We start from the raw sequence: 25,474 nt of genomic DNA on the forward strand, positions 1-25,474 counted from the left end.
CTGATGTTGCCATGGCATTTGTAAACTGTCATGGCACTGGTGGGAGTGTAACACGAGGATGACCAGAGGTCACTCTGGTCACCGTCTTGGTTTTAGTGGGTTTTAGCCGGCTTCTTTGCTGCAATCTGTCTTATCAGCCTTATCAGCAAGGTCTTTATGACCTGTATCTTGTGCCGACCTCCTTTCATCCTGCAACCAGGAATTTCTTAACCTCCTGGGAATGCATCCCAGTAGGTCTCAGTCTCATTTTACCTAGCCCCTATTCAGGATGGAGTTGCTCTGGTTCAAACACCTCTGACATTGGGATTGGGATCCAGGAAGTAGCTTCTGTTGCTTAAGCTATGGCTGCAATCCCATGCCTCCCCACATGGGTGTACTTCATGAAGTCAAGGTACAGAGTCCATGTGTTTTCAGTGGAAAGGAATAGGCAGAAAAAAAGGAACACTTTCCATCCTATAAAAGAATGAGAGAATTATTCATGGTTATACTATTCTAGATTTCTTCAGTTCTGTATAATTAGGTATATAATATGTAATATGTGTGATCAACAACATGGGCCTTTCCTAGATAAAGATAGCATGACCTTTGACAAGACATCTAACATCCTTAGGCCTGCATTTTCTTTTTTTTTTTGAGACAGAGTCTCACTCTGTCACCAGCTAGAGTGCAGTGGTGTGATCTCGGCTCATTGCAACCTCTGCCTCCCGGGTTCAAGTGATTCTCCTGCCTCAGCCTCCAGAGTAGCTGGGACTACAGGCACGCACCACTACGCCCAGCTAATTTTTGTATTTTTAGTAGAGACCAGGTTTCACCCTGTTGGCCAGGTTGGTCTCGATCTCTTGACCTCATGATCTGCCTGCCTCAGCCTCCCAAAGTGCTGGGATTACAGGCATGAGCCACAGCGCCTGGACAGGCCGGCATTTTCTAGTTAAGAAACTGATGTTAGAGGCTGGGTTTGAAGGACAGGAAGAGGGCCCCTCCCACTGGGTCTTTTATTTGGGTGGAGGGAGGAAAGGGAGCAGAAAGAGCCCAAGAAACTTTGCCCCTCTTCTGCCCTTATCTTTATAGAGTTATAAATTTCTCACAAACTAGCATTTATATACTTGTAAAGTTTATAGCAATCTGTGCTGTAGAGATGATTGTATCAGCTTTTGAGAATTTTCTGCACTTGCAGTGTTGCTGCGGCTGCTGGGGGATGTGTTGTCTGGGCAGTGTTAGAGCCTAACTCTTCCTTTATGGTGATTCCATTTGCGTTTTCCTGGTAAGTGACCTTGGGACAGTGTGTGCTTCTGAAGGCCTCCCTGGCTGACCCTGTGGTCCGGGCCCTAGGGACTGACCTTCTAGCTGGCACCAGCCCCTGCTGTGAAATGGCTGCTGCCCACAGGCAGTGTTTTGTGAGCTGTTCATTCAGCAGATAGATTTTTGGCAAATTGACTTAGTGCTGTTTTGCAAAGAGTAAGAGCTCAGGAAATATGGTTGAATAAATAAATGTATGCAAATATGAAGTGAAATGCAGGTTTGAAAACTGGACACTTAAAAAAGTTAAAATTACTCTAGAGTCAGTGATTTTCATTTACTGGTGTGGTTGACATGTCTGTCTAGGAACAGTGATTTGACCAAGGAGTAGAGTGAGGGGACTGGGGGATACCTTGACTGGGGGATACTGTGGTCATGGGGTGTGAAAGCCAGTGCCAGAGGGAACTTGGAAGCCTCTGGTTCCTGGCCCCAGCCAGCCAGTTTGTACTGTTAAGATTGTGGCCAGGCACAGTGGCTCACGCCTGTAATCCCAGCACTTTGGGAGGCTGAGGTGGGCGGATTGCCTGAGGTCAGGAGATCGAGACCATCCTGGCTAACATAGTGAAACCCCATCTCTACTAAAAATACAAAAATTGGCCAGGCGTAGTGGCACATGCCTATGGTCCTAGCTACTCAGGAGGCAGGAGAATCGCTTGAACCGGGGAGGCGGAGGTCGTGGTGAGCCGAGATTGCGACACTGCATTCCAGCCTGGGGGATGGAGCAAGACTCCGTCTGAAAAAAAAAAAAAGTAAGATTGTGTTTAAGGCTTCAGGGCAGTCCATCCTCCCTAGTTTAGATTCAAGGCATCCTGTTTAGTAGGTGAGTGTCTCCCGATTAAATCTTCAATTATCAAATGCAGGAAGAGAAATAAAAGTTCATGTCTCTGTCCACTCCCCGTGACCTGGTCAAATTACATTCCTTTTATAGAAAAGGAGTTCAGTATAGTCCAGCTGGAGTGTGTGTCCTGGAAATAACAAAAACTGTTTGCCTTCCCACCACAGCGATTTTGACTCTTTAATAAACTGGGTTCATATCGCTTGGTTTTGCAAAATCAGGAACATGCTTTGTTTAGTTTTGTGATCTTGAATTTTCACATGATTTTTGTGTCACATATTTTTATGTAATTAAATCTTTTTAATAGTGTTATTTAAGATATTTTATTGTGAAAGTTGAATATACAAACTAAGAATTACAATGAATTCCCATGAATCCATTACTCAGCTTCAGTAATCATCAATAGTTTCAATACCATAATAGTTTTATCAACCCCTTTTTTCCACTTCTACCCCATGCCACCTACTTTTTTGTGAAATAATTTAAAACAAGCTCCAGACATCATGTTATTTTAATATCAAATATATATCTCAAAAATGGACTTTTAAAGTATGGTACAATGTCATTCTTTATATTGAAAGCAAATAGAATGAGTTGTTCAATATTACCTGGTAACTAGTCCATCCTCAGAACTCTCTGATACTCTAGAATGGATGCTAGGTGCAATCTGACAGTTGATTTGATTCATGCTGAGTTCTCCTTTCTTTGTTCCAGAGGCTGGGGGACAGCAGGAGAGCTTGATGTGGGGTGCTGTGTACTTTATGATCATCCCCAGTAGGGGCCCACCATGTCTGGGTTTCTCAGTTGTCCTGAAGCTGTGAATGATCCCTGGGTTTGGGGCTGACAGCTTGATCCTTTACTTTGCAAGAGTTTCAACTGACCTTTTCTCTAATGGATTTTCCATCCACTTGCTGTTCATTAAGTGAACCCATTATTTCTTTAGGGATTGCAAAATGATGATTTTCTAATTCTATCATTTCTTTCTTTTTTTTTTTTTTTTTTTTGAGACGGAGTCTCACTCTGTCGCCAGGCTGGGGTGCAATCACGTGATCTCGGCTCACTGCAACCTCCGCCTCCCAGGTTCAAGCGATTCTCCTGCCTCAGCCTCCAGAGCAGCTGGGACTACAGGCACGCGCCACCACGCCCAGCTAATTTTTGTATTTTTAGTAGAGACGGGGTTTCACCATGTTGGCCAGGATGGTCTCGATATCTTGACCTTGTGATCTGCCCACCTCGACCTCCCAAAGAGCTGGGATTACAGGCGTGAGCCACCGCCCCCTTCCAATTCTATCATTTCTTTTGCACATTTTGGCTGGAATTTTTCTGTATTGAAGACTTTTCTTTATTCACTAGGTATGGTTGTTACCCTGAAATACAGATCTTTCTAGAAAGGCAGCATAAATGCTTCATTATTTCCTATTCTGTTAACAGTGCCCTAGCATTCTTCAGTGATAGCTGATGTTTTATTTTTCTGATTTCTTTAAATATATTCAATATGTTTAAATCAATTATTATTCTTTCTGTAATAGCATGGCTTTTAATGGCTGTATAGTTAGCAGTCATGTGTATAAAGCTATCCTTTTTTATTTTTTTATTTTTTGAGACGGAGTCTCGCTCTGTCGCCCAGGCTGGAGTGCAGTGGCGCGATCTCGGCTCACTGCAAGCTCCGCCTCCCGGGTTCACGCCATTCTCCTGCCTCAGCCTCTCCGAGTAGCTGGGACTACAGGCGCCCGCCACCACGCCCGGCTAATTTTTTTGTATTTTTAGTAGAGACGGGGTTTCACCGTGGTCTCGATCTCCTGACCTCGTGATCCGCCCACCTCAGCCTCCCAAAGTGCTGGGATTACAAGCGTGAGCCACCGCGCCCAGCCTTATCCTTTTTTTATTTATGTCTGTATTGTTGGACATTTTAGTTCCTTTTGGTTTTGGTACTATTAATAATCTATTTGTTATAGTACCAGGAACTGTGATAAGTACTTTACATGCATTATCTCATTTAATCGTCATAATACTCCTATGATGCATCACTCTGAGGATACCTCTGAATATTTACCTAGAATAGCTTTTATAAAGTTGAATTTCTGGGTCAAAGGGGTGAATTTTTAAAGATCACTGACACACATTGCCAAATTGCCCCTTAAAGCTTTCCTTGTTGGTGCTGATGCCCACTTCTGGGTTTTGGGATACCTTGAGTTCAGGTTGAGGGACACTGGAGGAACAAAATTGGTAAACCTGCTGGTTTGGTGGTTCTTTGAATTCTCATCTTTTTCCCCAGTCCTCCTGCTATTACAATACAGTCTTGTCACAGAGCCAACCCCAAAACTGGGGTTCTGCCTGGGAGACCACATGGGTTCTTGGCTTCCCTCAGGAAGGAGTTCAAGAGGGAACCACAGAGCAAAGGGAAAGCAAGTTTATTAAGAAAGTAAAAGAATAAAAGGGTGGCTACCCCATAGGCAGAGCAGCCCCGAGGGCTTCTGGCTGGCTATTTTTATGGCTATTTCTTGATCATATGCTAAACAAGGGGTGGATTATTCACGAGTTTTTTTGGAAAATGACAGGGAATTCCCAGAATTGAGGGCTCCTCCCCCTTAAAGAACATACAGGGCAACTTCCTGACGTTGCCATTGCATTTGTAAACTGTCCTGGCGCTGGTGGGTCCATGCTAATGGTTCCTTTAGTATGCTGATGATTATCATTGGTATACAATGAGCAGTGAGGACAACCAGAGGTCGCTTTCATCACCATCTTGGTTTTGGTGGGTTTTGGCTAGCTTCTTTTTCACATCCTGTGTTATCAGTGGGTCTTTGTGACCTGTATCTCAGGAAAGCAGTCTCGTGGAGCTCTCTCTGTCTTCGGAGGCTTCACGTAGCTGCCCCAACTGCCCCATGCATTCTGTCCAGGTATGGGGCCCCTTCTTCCCTGCTCTGTTAGTGCATTCACAAAGGTCTGCCCAGTTTCAGAGAATGGGGTATTTAGAGCCTGGGTGAGGTTATGGGAGAGAATATAGAAAAAGTTGAGAGAATAAGCCATGGGGTGAGCCAGGAAGCACTCCTACATTGCCATGTTGGGTAGAGAAGCCATTAAAAGGGACTTGGGAGAAAATAGCTAGCGAGTTAGAGAAAATAGGGGAAGGGAATATCATGAGATGAGAGTAAAATGCTTTAAGGAGTAGAAGTAAATCAACAGTGAAACTTTTCTGAAAGATAAACTAAGTAGGATGAAGACAGAAATGTTGGCTGGGTGTGGCGGCTCACCCATGTAGTCCCAGCACTTTGGGAGGTTGAAGCAGGAGGACTGCTTGAGCCCAGAAGTTTGAGGCTGCAGTGAGTTATGATAGGGCCACTGCATTCTGGCCTGGGTGACAGAGGGAGACCTTATCATTTTTTTTTTTTTTTTTTTTTTTTTGAGACGGAGTCTCGCTCTGTCGCCCAGGCTGGAGTGCAGTGGTGCAATCTCGGCTCACTGCAAGCTCCGCCTCCCGGGTTCACGCCATTCTCCTGCCTCAGCCTCTCCGAGTAGCTGGGACTACAGGTGCCCGCCACCACGCCCGGCTAATTTTTTGTATTTTTAGTAGAGACGGGGTTTCACCGTGGTCTTGATCTCCTGACCTCGTGATCCGCCCGCCTCGGCCTCCCAAAGTGCTGGGATTACAAGCGTGAGCCACCGCGCCCGGCCCTTGACCTTATCGTTAAAAAAAAAAAAAATGGAAAAAAAAAAGTTACTGATACCTTGCTGGCCAGCAGTTTCCGGCACATCATGAGGATGAAAATCAAATTAGAGCAGACTGAGCAAGGAGGGAGAGGTAGCAAACGTAGTTAATTCCGGTTAGTAGTTTTGATGGTAAAGGGAAGCCAAGAAATGGAATCGTAGCTGGGAGCGGAGAGTGATGTGGCTCAAGGGAGGATTTGTTCTTTCAGTTTTTTTTTTTTAAAGCATGTTTGTGTGATACTGGGAATGTCCAGCAAAGAGGGAGGTGTTTGTGTTTCAGGAGAGAAGGGATAGCCAAAGAAGTGAGATCTGGGCGCGCAATAAGGAATTCAGCTCAGAACACAAGGGAAATAACTTGCTCTTGTTTGTAAGAGGGCCTCTTTCCATTGTGAGGAAGACAAGTGTGAGCATTTTTGCATATTTGGAATTTGTCTCAGATTCTTCCATTGTCTCAGTAAATCATTTGACAATATCATCTCATCATTGGAAAGAACGGGTCAGGTGGAGAGAAGATTGTTTAAACATTGTATTGGAGTGGAAGCTTACGTGAGAACGCACAGCAGTGTTGGCCTCCTTGAGGTATGTAGCTGTGCACTGAAAGTCAAGACAGAATAACACCTGTGTGGCTTTTTTTTTTACAATGTTCAGTTGTTCAGGTGCAGGCAAAGAGAAAGTGGATGGCTGCGCCGAAACAGGTTGTGGTTTCACCTGACAAGCGTGGTGGAGGGAGAGAGGGATAAGAGAGCTGAAGTGTTTGAACTATTTAATTATAGTGATAGAACATGGAATTTAAGCCGCTGAGGAAGGAAGTGACACAGCACAGGTGATGGATTGTGCAACAGTAGTAGGGACAACTGATTCAAGGTCAGCATGGTGGATGGAGCTTTAGAAGGGGTTCTAGAGTAAGAGCCTAAAAGTAGAAGGTAGTTCTCAGGAGTTAGATGCTCCATTCAGGCATTTGTACATAGATTCATTGATGATCAAAAAATTAATTGAATACCCCCTCTTTGCCAGCCACTCCTTGAGGTCCTGAGTAAAAGGTGGTAAACACACAGCAGGGATTGCTGAAATGGAGTTTACACTCCAGGAGTAGGAGACAGATCACAGACTTACATAAATTCAAGGACTAAGCACTCTGAAGAATAAAGTGGATAATGGGAACAGAGTAATGGGGTGTGCTCCTTCAGAAAGGGTATTAGGAAGTTCTCTCAGTGAAAGTGACCACTGACCAGAGACCTGAATGAGATGAAGGAGTGAGGGAGTCACTGATGTATCCAGAAGAAGAGTGTTCCAGTGCAAAAGGCTTCATGGTGAGAGTGAGCTCATGAGTGTGTTTGAGGAGGAGAAGGCCAGTAGGCAAGAGTGGTGAGAGGTGGGAGGTAGGTGAGTGTTGTGGGGGTGGTGACTGATTGGGGCTGTTGCCTTGGGTTATAAAATAATTTACTGAAGCAGTAGTGAGGTGAAGAAGGCAAGTTTATTAGAGAGTAAGTACATTGCAAATGGCAACGGGTAGCACAGCAGAGAAGGGGCTGTCTGCCAAGAGGTAGGGGCTGGGGGAAAGTGGGATAGGGTCCTGCTTGTGGGGCTTCGTGCAAATAAAATGATGCTGCTGGGGCTGCGTGCAGAGTGAGGTGTTTGGGAACAGGATAGTGTGCAAGCGGGTTGTTTGTGGTTAGCCATCTCTCAGAACAATTGTTCTCCCCCACCTGGGAACCCCCTTCCTCGTTGTTGCTAACTTACCTATCAGGTCTCCACAGTGAGGGATCTGATTTTACTCTGAGAGTGATAGGAAGCCACTGGAGAGTTTGGAGTAAACTTGGGAATTGATCTTCTGGAGGTGGTACAGTTCCTGATAGTGACCAATATGAGGCTGTGAGATGGGAATGGGTGGCTATTTTGTGGTGGAGAAAATGTTAGCTGGAGGCAAGGGGATCAAGGTCTCGGGCGAGGTATCCTCCTGAGCATTGGTTTGCTCCATGTGGATGTCCAAATCACTAAGAATGATAGGAGTAGAGGCGGAATGTGGGGCAGTGAGGCAGGAGGTGAGTTATTTAGTGAATGACGGGGGAGGGAATAACTAGAGGTTAGTGGACGGCAGAAAGGAGGAGGGATAGTAGGGTCTAGCCAGTGGCAAGAATTTTCAAAAAAGCTCATGGTTTTGAAGGAGAATAAATCATCTGGAAGTGTTCATGGGGAACAAGGACGTTACCCACATTTTGTCCCTCAAATATGAAGGATTTGACTTAAAATGCCTCCACCTGGCCAGGCGTGGTGGCTCACACCTGTAGTCCCAGCACTTTGGGAGGCTGAGGTGGGCGGATTACGAGGTCAGGAGTTCGAGACCAGCCTGGCCAACATGGTGAAATCTCCTCTCTACTAAAGATACAAAAAATTAGCTGGGTGTGGTGGCACGTGCCTGTAATTTCAGCTACTCGAGAGGCTGAGGCAGGAGAATTGCTTGAACCTGGGAGGCGGAGGTTGCAGTGAGCCAAGATCATGCCATTGCACTCCAGCCTGGGTGACAGGGCGAGACTCCATCTCAAAAAAAAAAAAAAAGTGCCTCCACCTGAGACGATTGCAGGGCGAGGAGATCCTCAAGGGAAAGCCAAGTTATCACTAAAGAAGGAGGTGAAGTTTCTTTAGAGAGAGGTTAGGCCTGGGGTTCTCAGCTTGGGGTTATTTTTGCCCCGCTGCCCCAGGATACATTTGGCAACATCTGGAGACATTTTGGGCTGCTACAGCTGGGGGTGAGGTGGCTGTGCTACTGCCATCCAGTAGTGATGGCCAGGGTTGCTGCTAAAACACAGGATAATTTCCCCCACTACCGCCAAACACAGAAATATCAGGCCCGGGGTGATGATAGGGTTGTGGTAGAGAGACCCTTGATTAAGGATTTTGGGGCATATGCTTTCATGGAAGTAGAGTTCCAGCAGGTCATCCTTCTCTCTCTTCCACAACTCCTTTCTGGAACTCCTTTGATAATTGTTCTGGAACTCCTTTGATAATTGTTCTGAAACTCCTTTGATACTTGTTCTGAAACTCCTTTGACAATTGTTCTGAAACTCCTTTGATACTTGTTCTGGAACTCCTTTGATAATTTTTGGCTTGATATGCACGTACACATTTACCTTCAGTCACACACATGCAAGATCCTGCTGACCTTATTTTTTGTCATATACATTATCTGAGTGGTAGGAAAGAATTAGTCTGAGGGCTATTTTCGGTAATTCGGTAAGATGAATACAACAATATACTGTTATGATAATTAATCACTTGAGAATTGAGGGATGCCATTTCCTAGATATTTAGTTCCAGTTAGATGCAGGCAAACTGAAGTTCTGTAGGGGGAAAATTTTTTATTTCCCCTCCAAAAAATCCTGGGAGACCAAAGAATGTTCTCTAATGACCAGAAGAAATGCAGAAAATAGAGACCTCTTGTGTCCTGCTTTGTCACTCAAAATATCAAAGGCAGCTTTTGAGTTTAGTTTTGTTTTATAGACAGAAATAGGAAGAGGCATAACAATTGCATGACTAGTATCCTGGTAGAATGGAACATTTATACATTTGAAATGTAGTTATTGTAACTGAAGTATAGACTTGGCCTGGTTTTGCAAAGCCCGAAGCTAAGAATGGTTTTTACATGTTCAAAGTTGCTCAAAACAAAATTAAACCAGTGAAAAATATGCGACAGAGACCTCATGTGGCTCATAAAGCCTAAAATACTTAGTATTTGGCCCTTTACATAAAAAGTTTGATGGTATAGACTGATAAATCATTTCCAATTCTGACTATGATATGAATGAATCTCACAGAATCATAGCATTGTATTTATTCAGAAATCCTAAAAATATTTATTGATGCTTTTTAGGTGCAAGTGGCCAACTTTGCAAGATAGATGCTGGCCATCAGCAAATTTATATTTCAGTGAGGAAGGTCAACTTTAAACAAATGATTGCATAACTAATTAGATAAAATAATTAATTACACAAAGAAACTATGAAAGGTTCCAAAAGAGCATGAAAGGGGATTACTGAAGACTTTTCTGGATGACAGTTGATCTAAATTTGAAGAAAGAATCTGCTAATTAGAAGGAGGAGCAATTGTGGCCCTGGAAGGGACCCTAGAGATTTTCCATTTCCTCTGATGAAAGTTTATGAATGCAAAACAAGCTACATAAATGTTTGAAAGTTAAAGAGCTAGGCCAGGCACGGTGTTTCACGCCTGTAATCCCAGCAATTTGGGAGGCCGAGGTAGGCGGATCATTTGAGGTCAGGAGTTCAAGACCAGCCTGACCAACATGGTGAAACCCCATTTCTACTAAAACTACAAAAAAAATTATCTGGGCATGGTGGTGCATGCCTGTAGTCCCAGCTACTTGGGAGGCTGAGGCAGGAGAATCGCTTGAACCCAGGAGGCGGAGGTTGCAGTGAGCCGAGACCGCGCCACTGCATGGGTGACAGAGCGAAAGTCTATCTTAAAAAAAAAAAAAAGTGTCAGAAATAAATTAAGGCCTATAGCTATGACTCTGCACTCTCGCTAACATTAGAACCAACTGACGACCGTAGAAAACCGATGCCTGTGCCCCGCTTCCAATAATTCTGTTCTCCCCAGGTGATCCTCAGTTTCAGCCAAGATTGAGAACCCCTGGGCTAGGTGGACCCAGGCCCTCTAGGATCCTCAGCCAGTGTCTTATTTTATTTTATTTTTTTGAGACGGAGTCTTGCTCTGTCGCTAGGCTGGAGTTGGCGCACTGCAAGCTCCGCCTCCTGGGTTCCGGTGATTCTCCTGCCTCAGCTTCCCGAGTAGCTGGTACCGGCGCTGGCAATCAAGCCTGGCTATTTTTTTTTTTTTTATTTTTTTTTATTTTTAGTAGGGACGGGGTTTCACCATGTTAACCAGGATGGTCTTGGTCTCCCGACCTCGTGATCCGCCAGCCTCGGCCTCCCAAAGTGCTGGGATTACAGGGGTGAGCCACCGCGCCCGGCCCAGTGTCTTCTTATTATGCCTCTCTTGCCTTTTTTTAGGGAAATAGTAAAAAAAAAAAAAAAAAAAATCCTTAAGTTCAGACCTATGCTAGAGTTATATTTCTGAGGAGTATCTGAGAGAAATGTGAATTTTTATCCCTTTTCTGGGTGACTTATTTTTATTTTGCTGGCCAGCTCTCTTCACTTCTTGTGGGTTGGTGCGTTTGCCTGCCTCTTTGTCTCTTCATTCTCTGTCCCCGCCATGATGGACACTGTGAATGTCAGTCACTGATATTTCAGAGTCTAAATGGCGGCATGTTGCGTTACGAACTGCTTCCTTCGAGAACCATTTGCAATTAAATTCAAGGGGTTTAGCCTTTTGGATCCAAAATTTATTTATTTATTTATTTATTTCTTTATTGATTGATTTATTGATTTATTATTTTTTGAGACAGAGGTTCACGCTTGTTGCCCAGGCTGGAGTGCAATGGCGTGATCGCGGCTCACTGCAACCTCTGCCTCCTGGGTTCAAGCGATTCTCCTGTCTCCGCCTCCTGAGTAGCTGGGATTATAGGCACCCGCCACCACGCCTGGTTATTTATTTATTTATTTATTTATTTTTTTTGAGATGGAGTTTCGCTCTTGTCTCCCAGGCTAGAGTGCAATGGTGCGATCTCGGCTCACTGCAACCTCCACCACCCAGCTTCAAGCTCCGCCACCCAGCTTCAAGCTCTGCCACCCAGGTTCAAGCGATTCTCTTGCTTCAGCCTCCCAAGTAACTGGGATTAAGGCACCCACCACCACGCCTGGATATTTTTTGTATTTTTAATAGAGAAGGGTTTTTGCCATGTTGGCCAGGCTGGTCTTGAACTCCTGACCTCAGGTGATCCACCTGCCTCAGCCTCCCAAAGTGCTGGGATTACAGGTGTGAGCCACCATGTCTGGCCTTGGATCCAAATTTAAATCCAAAATTGGATTTACCACTTAAATCCGAAAGGGAGCTGAGTGAGGTGGTGTGTGCCAGTAGCTCTAGCTACTTGGGGGGCTGAGGCAGGAGGATGGCTTGAGCCCAGGAGTTTGAGGTAAGCTTCGGCAACATAGTGAGACCTCATGTCTATTAAAGAAAAAAAATCTGAGCTGGGCATGGTGCCTCACAGCTATAAATCTAGCCACTCAGGAGGCTTAGGTGGGGATATTGCTTGAGCCCAAGAGTTCAAGGCCAGCCTGGGCAACATAGCAAGACCCTATCTGAATTAAAAATCTTAGGTGGAAGCTGTATAGCCCATAACTTGGCCTGTTATCTTTTGAGGCAGGAGGTATTTAGGGGGATGAGAGAGCAAACCAGTTCTGCAGTTTTTTATGTATCAACTCTGGCCTCAGACTACAGAGCTTTCTCCTAGCTTGAGAGGCTCCTTTCTGCTCTGTCAGTAGCCTTGGAAACCGTGTTGTTCCCTGGCAGTGTTTACCCAGCGGCTGTCCCCTGGCAAGTTCAGAGCCAGGTGATCGGCAGTGCTCCCTCTTAATGACTGTGTTTCATCTGCAGGGCGAACGCTGTTGGAGAAGCTGTTCAGCCAGCAGGAGAACGGGCCTCCAGAAGAAGCAGAGAAGTTTTGCTCGCGTATCATTGCCATGGGTCTTCTCCTTCCTTTTAGTGATTGCTTCAGGGAACCGTGTAATCAGAATGCCCAGAGCAATGCGGCTTCGTTTGATGTAAGTAGGAGAATTCACTTCTGTCTGTGAGGCAGATTTGCTGTTGAAATAGCAGCTACGATGTGTGTCTGCTCAGTCACCCTATAATTTAAAAACAACATGTGATGCATGCATTTTTTTTTCCCTTAGCTGCTCAACAGCTTAGTTGTCTGTTTGTACACTCAAAAAAAAAAAAAAAAAGAGTATTAAGTACATTTGCCAAACCTCCTTTTTTTAACAGATGTTCACTCAAGAGTTCTCTAGCCTGCTTTAATCAACGATGATTTTAAAAATTGATTTCTAAATTATTATTTTTTATTTTTTTAGGTTTTTTAAATTATTATTATACTTTAGGTTTTAGGGTACATGTGCACAATGTGCAGGTTTGTTACATATGTATCCATGTGCCATGTTGTTTTGCTGCACCCATTAACTCATCATTTAGCATTAGGTATATCTCCTAATGTTGTCCCTCCCCCCTCCCCCCACCCCACAACAGTCCCCGGAGTGTGATGTTCCCCTTCCTGTGTCCATCAGTTTTCATTGTTCAGTTCCCATCTATGAGTGAGAACATGCGGTGTTTGGTTTTTTGTCCTTGCAATAGTTTACTGAGAATGATGGTTTCCAGCTTCATCCATGTCCCTACAAAGGACATGAACTCATCATTTTTTATGGCTGCATAGTATTCCATGGTGTATATGTGCCACATTTTCTTAATCCAGTCTATCGTTGTTGGACATTTGGATTGGTTCCAACTCTTTGCTATTGTGAATAGTGCCGCAATAACATACGTGTGCATGTGTCTTTATAGCAGCATGATTTATAATCCTTTGGGTATATACTCAGTAATGGGATACTGTCAAACCGAATCCAGCAGCACATCAAAAAGTTTATACACCATGATCAAGTGGGCTTCATTCCTGGGATGCAAGGCTGGTTCAACATATGCAAATCAATAAATGTAATCTAGCGTATAAACAGAGCCAAAGACAAAAACCACCTGATTATCTCAATAGATGCAGAAAAGGCCTTTGACAAAATTCAACAACCCTTCATGCTAAAAACTCTCAATAAGTTAGGTATTGATGGGACGTATCTAAATTATTTTTAATTGTAGTAAAATACAGATAACATAAAATTTACCATTGTAACCATTTTTAAATGTACCGTTTAGCGGCACCAAATACATTGACGTGGTTGTGCATCCACCACCACCATCCATCTTTAGCACTCTTTTTTATCATCCAAAATAAACCCTGTACCCATTAAACAATAACTCCCCATTCTCCTCTTTACCCAAGCCCCTGGCAACCACGATTCTCCTTCTGTCTCTATGAATCTGACTACACTAGGTAGCTCATATATGTGGAATCACACAGTATTTGTCCTTTTTGTGGCTGGCTTATTTCACTTAGCATAATGTCCTTGAGATTCATCCATGTTGGAGCATGTGTCAGAATGTCCTTCCTTTTTAAGGCTGAATAATATTCCATTGTATGTATATGTCACATTTTGTTTATCCATTCATCCATCAGTGGACACGTGGGTTGTTTCCACCTTTTGCTATAATGCTGCTATGAATATGGGTTCATAATGAGTGGATAATGCCGCTATGAACATGAGGTACAAATACCTCTTCAAGACCCTGTAATCAGCGATGATTCTAAAGTGGCTGTAAGTCCATATTTATGACTTTGCTGGTCGTAGGCATTCCTTCAGAAGCAGCTCCATGGGGCACAGTTATTCTTCCCAGTGGGCCGGAGGTTTCCATGGGCCCTACAATGCTATTTTGTGCGTTCCTAACTCATGTATGTGTGAAGTATGGACGTGAAGCAGCATTGTCTGCTTCATCCCCAGCTCCCGTTCACCAAGAGAGTTAATACTGTACAACAGTAATTCACCAGGCATATTCACAATTCATAATGAATACAAGCACAGCTCTCATTGTCCAGAGTACTGCTAATCATTCTCAGGTATGTGGTATGTGTGTGGCATTGGTTGGGATGAGTACGCCTCTAAAACCCAGATGTGTAAGAATTCTCATGGATGAAATTCTCATAACAAAATTGAAGGTTGGCTCACTTGTGCAGAGCCTAGGATTTTTATTTGAGGATAATGATTTTTCTTTTTTTTTTTTTTGAGATGGAGTCTCACTCTGTGGCCCAGGCTGGAGTGCAGTGGCGCTATCTTGGCTCACTGCAACCTCCGCCTCCCGAGTTCAAGCGATTCTCCTGCCTCAGCGTCATGAGTAGCTGGGATTACAGGTGCGTACCACCATGCCTGGCTAATTTTTGTATTTTTAGTAGAGATGGGGTTTCACCATGTTGGTCAGGCTGTTCTCAAACTCCTGACCTCGTGATCCACCCACCTCGGCCTCCCAACGTGCTGGGATTACAGGCGTGAGCCACTGCGCCCGGCTGTGGTTTTTCATCATATGGGTTAGTTACTTTGTTTTGTTGCTGCCAACGGTGCTCTCTTATCAGCCTTCTTCAATATATAGGAATGAAATAATGATGAGCTTTAAAGACAATGAAAATGAGCCCCAGCTGAGGTCAAGATACGATAATAAATAATAGTCTATATCTGCCTGCTCACTTTGCTTCCTCTTCTTTATCCTTTACAGCCTGCAGTCTTCCTCAATCTTCCTTTAGTATTAGGAAAACAAATCACATGAAATATTCAGAGATCTTCTTTATTCTTGATGCTTCCCATTTGAAAGAAAATTCCCCATGTTGTGCTGTGACTTGTGAATTTCCTTCCGGAGATTTGTATACATTTTTCCTGCTGCAATTTTTAAAAATGACATTGCAGCTAATCACTACTAGGTAGATCTTTTTCTCTTATGGGAAAAAATGTATAATTTAAATGTTTTCCTCCCTTCTCTTCTATGAGAGGTCTGTGTTATTGTAGAGGCAGAACGCTAGAATTATGGTGTGTTAAATGTTATAGAGCTCAGTTCTAGAAGATATATTGATTTGGCAAGTTGGAACTATAATTAGTATAGTGCAGGCAAAGGCAAACACTAGCCACGTCTAGCACTTGCTTTTTGATTCAAACTGTTCCCAAGTTAACGGCATTTTCCTCCCTTAAAGCCCAGAAGTGAACAGACTTGCCAGTCAATAAATGTAGAATTGGATAAACAGAAGAGTAGGGTAATCCTATTTCTTTCTCTCTTTTTTTAAATCAACTAACCTGGTTGTTTCTTATATTCACCTCACTCCATCCTTGTGTTAGAGACTGGTAACTCTTCCCTGTCATCTTCTTTTGGAGGGCAGCTGGGTGTGGCATCGAGTGTGAGAAACAAACAACAGAGGAATAAAATCCCTTAATGTTGTGTGAAGGCATTTCCTCAGAATCGGGAATTTCTTTCCTTCAACTCGGTGTGATTGCATTTTGTCTTCCTTTATTCATTGGCTCTGTACGACCTCTCTATTCCCCCCTCAAAATGAACACGAAACAAAGAAAAAAATTAAAGATACTCTTGTATGAAATGTTATGCCCTATACGTAAATAGCAGCTCAGTAACAGAACTATGCGTTTATTGGATGCGTAGTCAAGGAGTTTCTTGAAAACTAGAGAGGGTGACGATATAACGATACAGGGGATTCTGAGGACTGGGGTGTCAATGAGGGATGAGGAAGAATGTGCTTATCTATGGGGAGAGAAATTTTCGATAATTAGTCTCTGTGCTGATTTCCAGAAAATAGCTGTTGGGGACATTTCTAACAATCCTCTTGAGGTCAGTTGCCCTTCGAGACAGAACATGCTGTGGGAATAAGGTCATAACTGGCACCCTTCCTACCTCCCCACCCCCCCACTTTGTTCCCTTCCCTAATGGGTTCCTCTCCCCCAACTCCCACTCCTCTCCCTTCTCATCTCTGCACTTCTGTGTGCAATTACAGCAATAAAGATCTTCAGTTTGGGGCTCTTCACTGATGTAGTTTATGTATTAGCCTACTTGACTCAACCCTTCTGATTTTCTTTTATGTTATTTTATACATTTTTAGGGCCTAACATTTTGCTTTATCGAGTGCTATAGAAAGTATGAAAAGACTTCACATTTTCTCTTACATTTTAACATGATTAAGATGTCAAGAACTTTAAAAGACAAAGATGGCTTTGAGGGATCCTGTTAATTCATTCACAGATTTTTACCAAATATATTCATTCTAGAAGCCAGGTAGTGTTTTAGTTTCTGGAGATGTGTTAGTGAACAAGAGAATGTGTGCTGTTGAAATGTGTTTCCTATTCAAAATGGAGAGAGACAGATTTTTTCAAAATGCATAGGCTAATTAATTGCTCTCGGATTCTAATACGTGATATGAAGAAAACAGGACTAACAGGATGGAGTGAATGGCGTGGGGTAGGATGAGCGCAGAGGGGAGTCTGTGAGATGAGGTCTGTGGGAAGGCCATTCCAGGCAGCTCCAGGGCAAGTCCAAAGGGCCTTGGAGGAGCACAAACATGACTTAGAGGAAGCTGGAGCTTCAAGAGATGAGGACAGCAAGGGCTCGGGCCACAGCATAGGCAGGGTCTGGAAAGCCATGGAAGGAATATGGCTTTTTTTTTTTTTTTTTGGGACGGAGTCTCACTCTATTGCCTAGGCTGGAGCAAGATCAGAGGCATGATCTTGGTTCACTGCATCCTCTGCCTCCTGGGTTCAAGCAATTTCTAGCTAATTTTTGTATTTTTAGAGACAGGGTTTCGCCATGTTGGCCAGGCTGGTCTTGAACTCCTGACCTCAAGTGATCTGCCACCTCGGCCTCTCAAAGTGCTAGGATTACAGGCATGAGCCACCATACCTGGCTTTTTTTTTTTTAATGGGAGCTTTTGGGAGGTTTTATGCAGGGGAAGAACATATTTGTCTTATATTTCATGTGGATCACCTGGCCTGGTCTTGGTTTGCTTGTTGTGGTGGTGGTTGTTTTTGAGACAGGGTCTTGCTCTGTTGCCCAGGTTGGAGAGCAGTAGCGCAATCACGGCTCACTGCAGTCTCGATCTCCTGGGCTCAAGTGATCCTTCCACCTCACCCTTCCAAGTAGCTGGGACTACAGGCATGAGTCACCATGCCCAGCTAATTTTTTAAGTCGTTGTTATAGACAGGGTCTCACTGTGTTGTCCGAAGTTGGTCTTGAACTCCTGGGGTCAAGCAGTCCTCCTGCCTTGGCCTCCCAAAGTGCTGGGATTATAGGCATAAGCCACCATGCCCGGCCCCCAGCCTGCTCTTTGAATGATTGAGTGTAGGCAGGCACAGAAGTAGAAGCAAGAAGGCAGGTGGGATATCGCAGTAGTTTAGTTCTAGATGGTGGTTGTAGGTTGGGGCAGGACAGTGACAGGGGAGATGAAGACCAGTTAGTAGGTTGGGGTGGATTCTGGAGATATGGCTGATGGGACTTCTGGTGGGACAGACATGGCGACAAGAGAACACAAGGAAATCAAGGATGACTTCTTGATTTGAAGTAGCTGGGTGGATGGTTGTGCCATTCACTGAGGTAGAGAAGACAGCTGCATTTTGGGAGGAGGATGTAAGGATAGAACTGCTACCAAGAGAAAACAGGATAGAGGATGTAAGGATAGAACTGCTAGCAAGAGAATACTAATGCTTGCTACTTGGCCGATTATATTGTTGACTTGTAGATCATGGTATATTTCAGTGGTCTGAGGTTGGCTTCTTTGTGGATTTGGAACCTACTCTAGTCATCTCTTTCATGCCTTTTTCCAAATGAGATAGATCCCTTTTCTGGGTCATGTGCATATTTTCCAGCCAACCACACTTATCTTACATAATTGTTGATTATTCATTAACAAGCTCTTCTAGGATTTCTTTAATCCTAACTGTGGCAGATATTATATGATCTACTTACATCACCAAGAGTTAAGCAAGTTTTACTTGGCCCAAGCATTTTTGCAGGGGTAGGTGATTCTAAATCTACTTAATCCTTCATGAGCTTATCTTTAAAGGTCTGCCTAGCAGGATATTTTTGGATGCATGTTTTTGGTTGCTGGACTTGTTTGGGTTTGGCAGATCTGCTGATTTTGCTAAACATGTGATGATCCCATGCTCACCAGATGGGCAAGAGCTCCTTGATATGTATGTAAATGGACATCAGTTTGGATGAATATGTGAGCAAAGCTAAAATTAAGACAAGGAAGACATAAAAATTCAGGTTGAAAAGAAACCCAAGAAACAAGATCTTGAACCTGTTGAAGGATGAAGCTGTTAATCAAAACCAACAGCAGCCAGTCCCGGAAAACTAATGAAATATGCTCTACTCATTGTCACCGTAGACAAAAAGAAGACTTGAGTGGACAAACAGAAATTATTATTTGCATTTGAATTCATTTTTTTTTCTTTTTTGAGACAGAGTCTCACTATGCTGCCCAGGCTGGAGTGCAGTGGCGTGATCTTGGCTTACTGCAACCTCCGCCTCTTGGGTTCAAGAGATTCTCCTGCCTCAGCCTCCTAAGTAGCTGAGATTATAGGCAGGCGCCACGACGCCTGGATAATTTTTGTATTTTTAGTAGAGACGAAGTTTTACCATGTTGGCCAGCCTGGTCTTGAGCTCCTGACCTCAGGTGATTCACCTGCCTTGGCCTCCCAAAGTGCTGGGATTATAGGTGTGAGCCACCTAGCCCGGCCTTGAATTCATTTTTTTTTTTTTTTTCCAGAGCAGGAAAAACATTTTGATGCTATTTAGTCAAGCCCGCACCGATCTTTTCCTGAGAAGCAACAAAAGCCTTGCCACATCTTTCAGCTCGAAGAGAATATATATCTACATATATATTTTTTGCTGTATATTTATTTTTGAAACGCTGTGTACAGTATCAACTTTCAAAGTTGTTTTTATTTTAAAGGTGGTATTAAAATGATACTTAATTTTTTCAGACCAACTTTAACAATTATTTTAGCTGATGATTTTGTTTACCAAAATTTATATAAGCTGTGTGGACTTGCTGTATGTTAACGCCTGCTGATGCCTTTTTTTTTTTTTTTTTTTTTAGATGGAGTCTCTGTCACCCAGGCTGGATGGAGTCTCTGTCACCCAGGCTGGAGTACAGTGGTGTGATCTCAACTCACTGCAACCTCCGCCTCCCAGCTTCATGCGATTCTTCTGCCTCAGCCTCCTGAGTAGCTGGGACTATAGGCACATACCACCATGGCCAGCTAATTTTTGTATTTTTAGTAGAGATGGGGTTTGGCCATGTTGCCCAAGCTGGTCTGGAACTCCTGACCTCAAGTGATCCACCCACCTCAGCCTCCCAAAGTGCTAGAATTACAGGTGTGAGCCACCATGCCCAGCCACCATTATTGATATTGCTCTTGCCTCTGGCGGTCACGGATGAGGATTTAGCTCCTTTATACTCCTTCCTTGTCTCTCCCTCTTCTTTCTAATATAATTAATATTGCTATTTCGAGTTTCTCTTTCATAATACTTCTTTGAAGTTTAAATAATATGCTTACGATTTTTTGATATTGTTTCATCAGATTCAGATCGTATCTCTTGCCACCCCACTCACCGTGGAATAGTTACACTATTAGTGTCTCTACTTTTGGCTTCATTGAGTCTGAGCCCTGTTTACCTCCCAGCTTCTACCAGATATACTTTTATGTTTAGGACATACTTTTAAGGTTGATAGTTTATCTATAAATTGGAAGACATATGGATGCTGTGTGAATATTGCACTGCAGAGGCAGATATATTCTGATTTTGTTTCCTTTTCAGTATTCCAATATCACAACCCCCAGGCCACTCAAACAAGGATTTTCCTGGGTCAAGTTCAAAAGAATTTTGTGGTTTTATTTATTTATTTATTTATATTTATTTATTTATTTATTCATTTATTTTTTTATTTTTGTTTTCGAGACAGAGTCTCACTCAGTTGCCCAGGCTGGAGTGCAATGGTGCAATCTCGGCTCACTGCAAACTTCGCCTCCTGGGTTCAGGCAATTCTCCTGCCTCACCCTACTGAGTAGCTGGGATTACAGGTGGGTGCTACCACGCCCGGCTAATTTTTTGTATTTTTAGTAGAAACAGGGTTTCACTGTGTTGGCCAGGCTGGTCTCTTACCCGTGACCTCAAGAGATCCATCTGCCTCAGCCTTCCAAAATGCTGGGATTACAGGCGTAAGCCACCGCGCCCGGCTGAATTCTATGTTTTTAGTAAACAATCACTTGCTCAAAAGTATCCCATATTTAGTTTAGTTTACATTTGGCTTATCCTTTTCTTATACAGGGAACTCCCATCCAGCACAACAAAGTTTTCGACTGCCTCTTATTTTCTTTTTTGGGTGAAGAAACATAGCTTTTCCCCCTGTATTCTCAATATTTTTTATTTTTCAGCTCATTCTTGCCATTTCATGGAATTCTTAAATTCTTTCTCTTCTAATTTAGATCAGGTTCTTCATATTTAATTACGACTTCCGCTTGTATTTCTCAGCTCCCCTTTTCCCTTACAACACCTGTCCCCCAACCCCCTGCCCTGTTATTAGGAACATAAAGATGAAAAGAAAGGTTCTATCCTGAACTGGCTTACAGTCCACTTTAAAGAAATAAACACATGGAAATAAATTATTGGAGCTTAGTGGTTGAAGTGGGCTCCATAGTCAAAGTGTCCAGGATTTCTCAACTATGCTGCAAGCTTAGGTAAATGCCTGGATTTCTCAAAGTTTATTTCTTCTTGGGTAAAATGAGGAATAAATATCGTAGTTTCTGAGTGAGAGGAAAGTATGGATATGAATAAAGCATTTTGCACACCACAGGCATATAGTAAGAGTTCAATGCCCTTTGGCTGTCACCACGGGTCACAATCGTGTGTAGGCTCCAGGTGGAGATATTTATAGTACAAGGAGCAAAGGGGAAGGTTTTTAACTGGGTCTCCTTGATAACTCAGGAGATAATACCTGGGGCAAGACCTCAGGAATGAGTAGGAGTTTGCTGTGGGGAACAGCCATGAAAGAAGTCTATAGGCCGGGTGCAGTGGCTCACACGCCTGTAATCCCAGCACTTTGGGAGGCTGAGGTGGGCAGATCACCTGAGGTCAGGAGTTTGAGACCAGCCTGACCAACGTGGTGAAACCCCACCTCTACTAAAAATACAAAATTAGCCGGGTGTCTTGGCACATGCCTGTAATCCCAGCTACTCAGGAGGCTGAGACAGGAGAATCGCTTGAACCCAGGAGGCGGAGGTTGCAGTGAGCCAAGATCGCACCATTGCACTCCAGCCTGGGCAACAGAGCGAGACTCTGTCTCAAAAAAAAAAAAAAAAGTCTGTATACTGGGCAGCACATAGAAAGGCACAGGGGTGCATGTGAGAACAGTTTCTAAGTATTTCCGGAGTATAAATTGGGAGAATGATGCATAGAAAAGAGACCAGGCATATAAACAAAGACAACTTGGGGGTGCTTTTGAATGATTTTGAGTAGTTAAGCCATAAACAGATTGGCATTTGTAAAATATCACTCTGTTGGCAGACTGGAGAATGGATTGAAGAAAACTAAAATTAGCATCTGGGTGATCAGAAGAGTGTCTGAACTGAAACAGAGGCATGGGATTGGAAAGAGCCAGCTATAGGGAATCTTTAGGATTTAGAACAGACAGGACTTGCCATTTGATTGGATGTGAGGAAGTGGAGTAGATGATTTCTTTGAGTTTCTGGTTCACATTTCTGGGATATGCTACTAAAGAGTTAGAATACTAAAGAGGGAACAGGTTTCAGAGAGAATGATCATTCTCTTTTGACATCTAGAATTTGTGATTATTTGGAACTTTATGGAGGCTATACCTCAAGGGCAAGGGAACTGATATTTCTGGCATAGACCATAGGTTATATGTAAAATCATGAGCAAATAAATCTCATAAATTAAGAGAAAGTTGACCAATCAAAAGATTAAAGTTCTTAAGGACAGTGGAGAATAATTAGATGTAGTGAGAATATAGAGAGAATGAATTCATTGGTGGTTGTAGCCAGAGGGAAGGATATTGGTGTTTAAGACTTCAGAGGTGGAGGTGTTCTACTCATTCCAAAGATTAGTCCATGGTGGAGAGGTAGGCCTGTTGTGATTAGAACTGAGAAGCTCAGGGTGTTGGCTGGGACTTAATGTCCCACAGAATGTAGAAGAGTCAATCTTGAGAAGCAGAGAGAGGACCATGTGGTAAAGTCCTTGACATGTGAAGGCTATACCAAGGAGGTTCATCAGGGTCTGTGATGAGGAGGGGTAGATGCTGATACCCCTGGGTGATATGGGCTTCTGAAGTGGAGCGGGTTATGCTCAGGATGGACGTGGAATACTCTCTAGATGATTATGGAGGGCTAGATTAGAAGGTCGCGGTATGAGGGCGGATTGGGAAAATCACCTTTCGGGTTCAGTCATCATTTGGCTTGGATGATCACATTGGCCTTTTCTTTCTTTCTTTTTTTTTGCCATTTTCAACATTGTATTTTATTTCCTTAGCAAATACTTATGTTTTATGTGTTCCTGTGTTTTCTTTTTTTCTTTCTTTTTTAAATTTTATTATTATTATACTTTAAGTTTTAGGGTACATGTGCACAACGTGCAGGTTTGTTACATATGTATACATGTGCCATGTTGGTGTGCTGCACCCATTAGCTCATCATTTAGCATTAGGTATATCTCCTAATGCTGTCCCTCCCCCGTTCCCCTATCCCACAACAGTCCCCTTCCTGTGCACATTGGCCTTTTCATTACCTTCTTGGGTTTGCCTGTTACTGGTTTCCAGTCCGGTCTCCTCAGTCTTGTCTAGTGGTTCTCAATCCAGGGTTATGTTGCCCTACAGAGGACATTTGACAATGTCCAAAGACATTTGGGGTTGTCACAGTGGGGAGAGGGGTGCAACTAGCTTCTAGTGGGTAGAGACTGGGGCACTGCCAAGCATTCTAAATGCACAGGACAACTCCCTCTTTCCCCTAACAAAGAATTACCCAGTGCAAAATGTCAGTGGTGCCAAGGTTGAGAAATCTAATGATATATGTCTGATCATGTTGTTTTATTTTATTTTTTGAGACAGCGTCTTGCTCTGTCACCCAGGCTGGTGTGCAGTTTGGTGATCACAGCTCACTGCCTGCCTTAACCTCCTGGGTTCAAACGTTCCTCTCACCTCAGCCTCCCAAATAGCTGGAATTACAGGCATATGCCACCATGACCAGCTAATTAAAAAAATTTTTTTTAATACAGATCGGGTCTCCTTATGTGGCCAAGGCTGGTCTTGATCTCCTGGGCTCAAGTGAGTCTACTGCCTCGGCCTCCCAAAGTGATGGGATTACAGGCATGAAACACCACACCTGGCCATGCCATTTTAATTGTTTCTCTGTCAGAATAAACCCCAGCTTCTTTGGATCTCCATGGTCTTCCTTCTGCCTTTCAATACTTTCCCACTTCTACCGCTCCTGACCCACTTTCCTTTCCAAACTCTTTTGCCACACTGAAGTGTTATTGATTTCCCTAATTGTCCATGTCTTCTCTCACTTCTGGGGCTCTGTGGGCACCTCTACTTCTGCTCGCCACTATTATTTCCCAGTTAGGCTCCACTCTTTCTCATAGGATGCTATTCAGCGTTAGATGCCATTCCCTCCCAGACATCTTCTTTAGCCATCTCAGTCTGCATTTTCTCTCTCGAAGGATGTATTACACATGTTATAATTGGCTATTTACCCTGTAACACCTGAATGCAAATTAAATATTGTGTGAAGGTTCCTTGAACAATGTAATGCTGTGTCCTTGTGTTTACCTGACAGATCTCCCCAGAGTAGTTAGGAGTGGACTCTAGTCTTAGACTGGATTCTAATCCCATCTCCTCCACCTACTTAAGAGGTGAAAACATTTACCCAAGGTCACATTAAAATTTTTCATGTCTAATAATCTCTGGAGTTGTTTTGAAGATTAAATGAGATTAATTTATAAGGCATTTAGCACAATGTCTAGCACATCATCAATGCTAGGTAATTATTAGTGATTGGTATTTAATATTATTGCTTTTCAAGTTCTTATTACAGAATCAGGCATAACTGTTTAATAAATATGCCTTGATTTTGTAAAGAAGAGAGCTGTAGGAAAGCCATGATGACTGCAGTGAGGAGGAACTGGAGAATCTATTCAGTGAATTGTCTTGAATGATCAAAGGTTGCCTATATTTGATAATCTTGAAAACACTTGGGCTAGGTGCGGTGGCTCACACCTGTAATCTCAGCACTTTGGGAAGCTGAGGCAGGAGGATCGCTTGAGCCCAGGAGTATGAGACCAGCCTGGGCCACATAGGAAGACTCCGTCTTTACAAAAAATTTAAAAAATTAGCCAGGTGTGGTGGTGCACACCTGTAGTTCCAGCTATTGGAGAGGTGGGAGGATCACTTGAGCCTGGGAGGTTGAGGCTGCAATGAGCTGCGATTGCACCACTGCACTTCAGCCTGCGCAATAGAGTGAGACCCTGTCTCATCAAAAAACAAACAACAACAACAACAACAACAACAAAATAATAATAAAGAGAGAGAAAAGAAAACACTTGGAGAGGGAGAAGATGGGAGAAGGGATGGGATCTGGCTCTGTTCTGGAATTAATTAGACTGGAAGTTGACTCTGTATTGGATCTCTTCTTCTGGGCTTATTGCCATCCTCCTTTCTCAATCCATTTTACTTAGTTTTACTGCTATAATTACCACATTCCTTCACCAACCCTCATGCCCCCACATCTTTCTGGATGGAGTGGAAGGGAAATGGAAAGAGTAGGGAAAGCTACAGGGAGGTAGCTACAAATTGTGAAGGGAAATCTGTCATGCCCACTTGGTGTTATGTTCATGACCATCCCGTAGTGACTCCATGCTTTCCCTAGGTCAGTCTGTAGAAGTATTACATTTGAATATTGACATATGTTGTACTTATTTAGCTCTCTGTGTGTATGTGTGCAAGTGTCTGGCATACTTGACAGATAACGTGGCATGGAGGAACGAAACGTTTTGCTTTCCCTAGCACCT

The 25,474-nt window shown here is 43.3% G+C and overlaps 1 protein-coding gene across 1 annotated transcript in view; it reads left to right on the plus strand.

The window, feature by feature from the left end:
* Positions 1 to 25,474, plus strand: part of FMN2 (formin 2) — a 389,644-nt gene that overhangs the window by 22,071 nt on the left and 342,099 nt on the right. Inside the window, exon 2 of the mRNA XM_032137182.2 lies at positions 12,347 to 12,513. Coding sequence (XP_031993073.2) covers positions 12,347 to 12,513 — 167 coding nt within the window. The remainder of the gene's footprint in view (positions 1 to 12,346; positions 12,514 to 25,474) is intronic.

The sequence above is a fragment of the Hylobates moloch genome, unplaced genomic scaffold (assembly GCF_009828535.3).
Source record: "Hylobates moloch isolate HMO894 unplaced genomic scaffold, HMol_V3 SCAFFOLD_18, whole genome shotgun sequence".
Taxonomy (NCBI): domain Eukaryota; kingdom Metazoa; phylum Chordata; class Mammalia; order Primates; family Hylobatidae; genus Hylobates; species Hylobates moloch.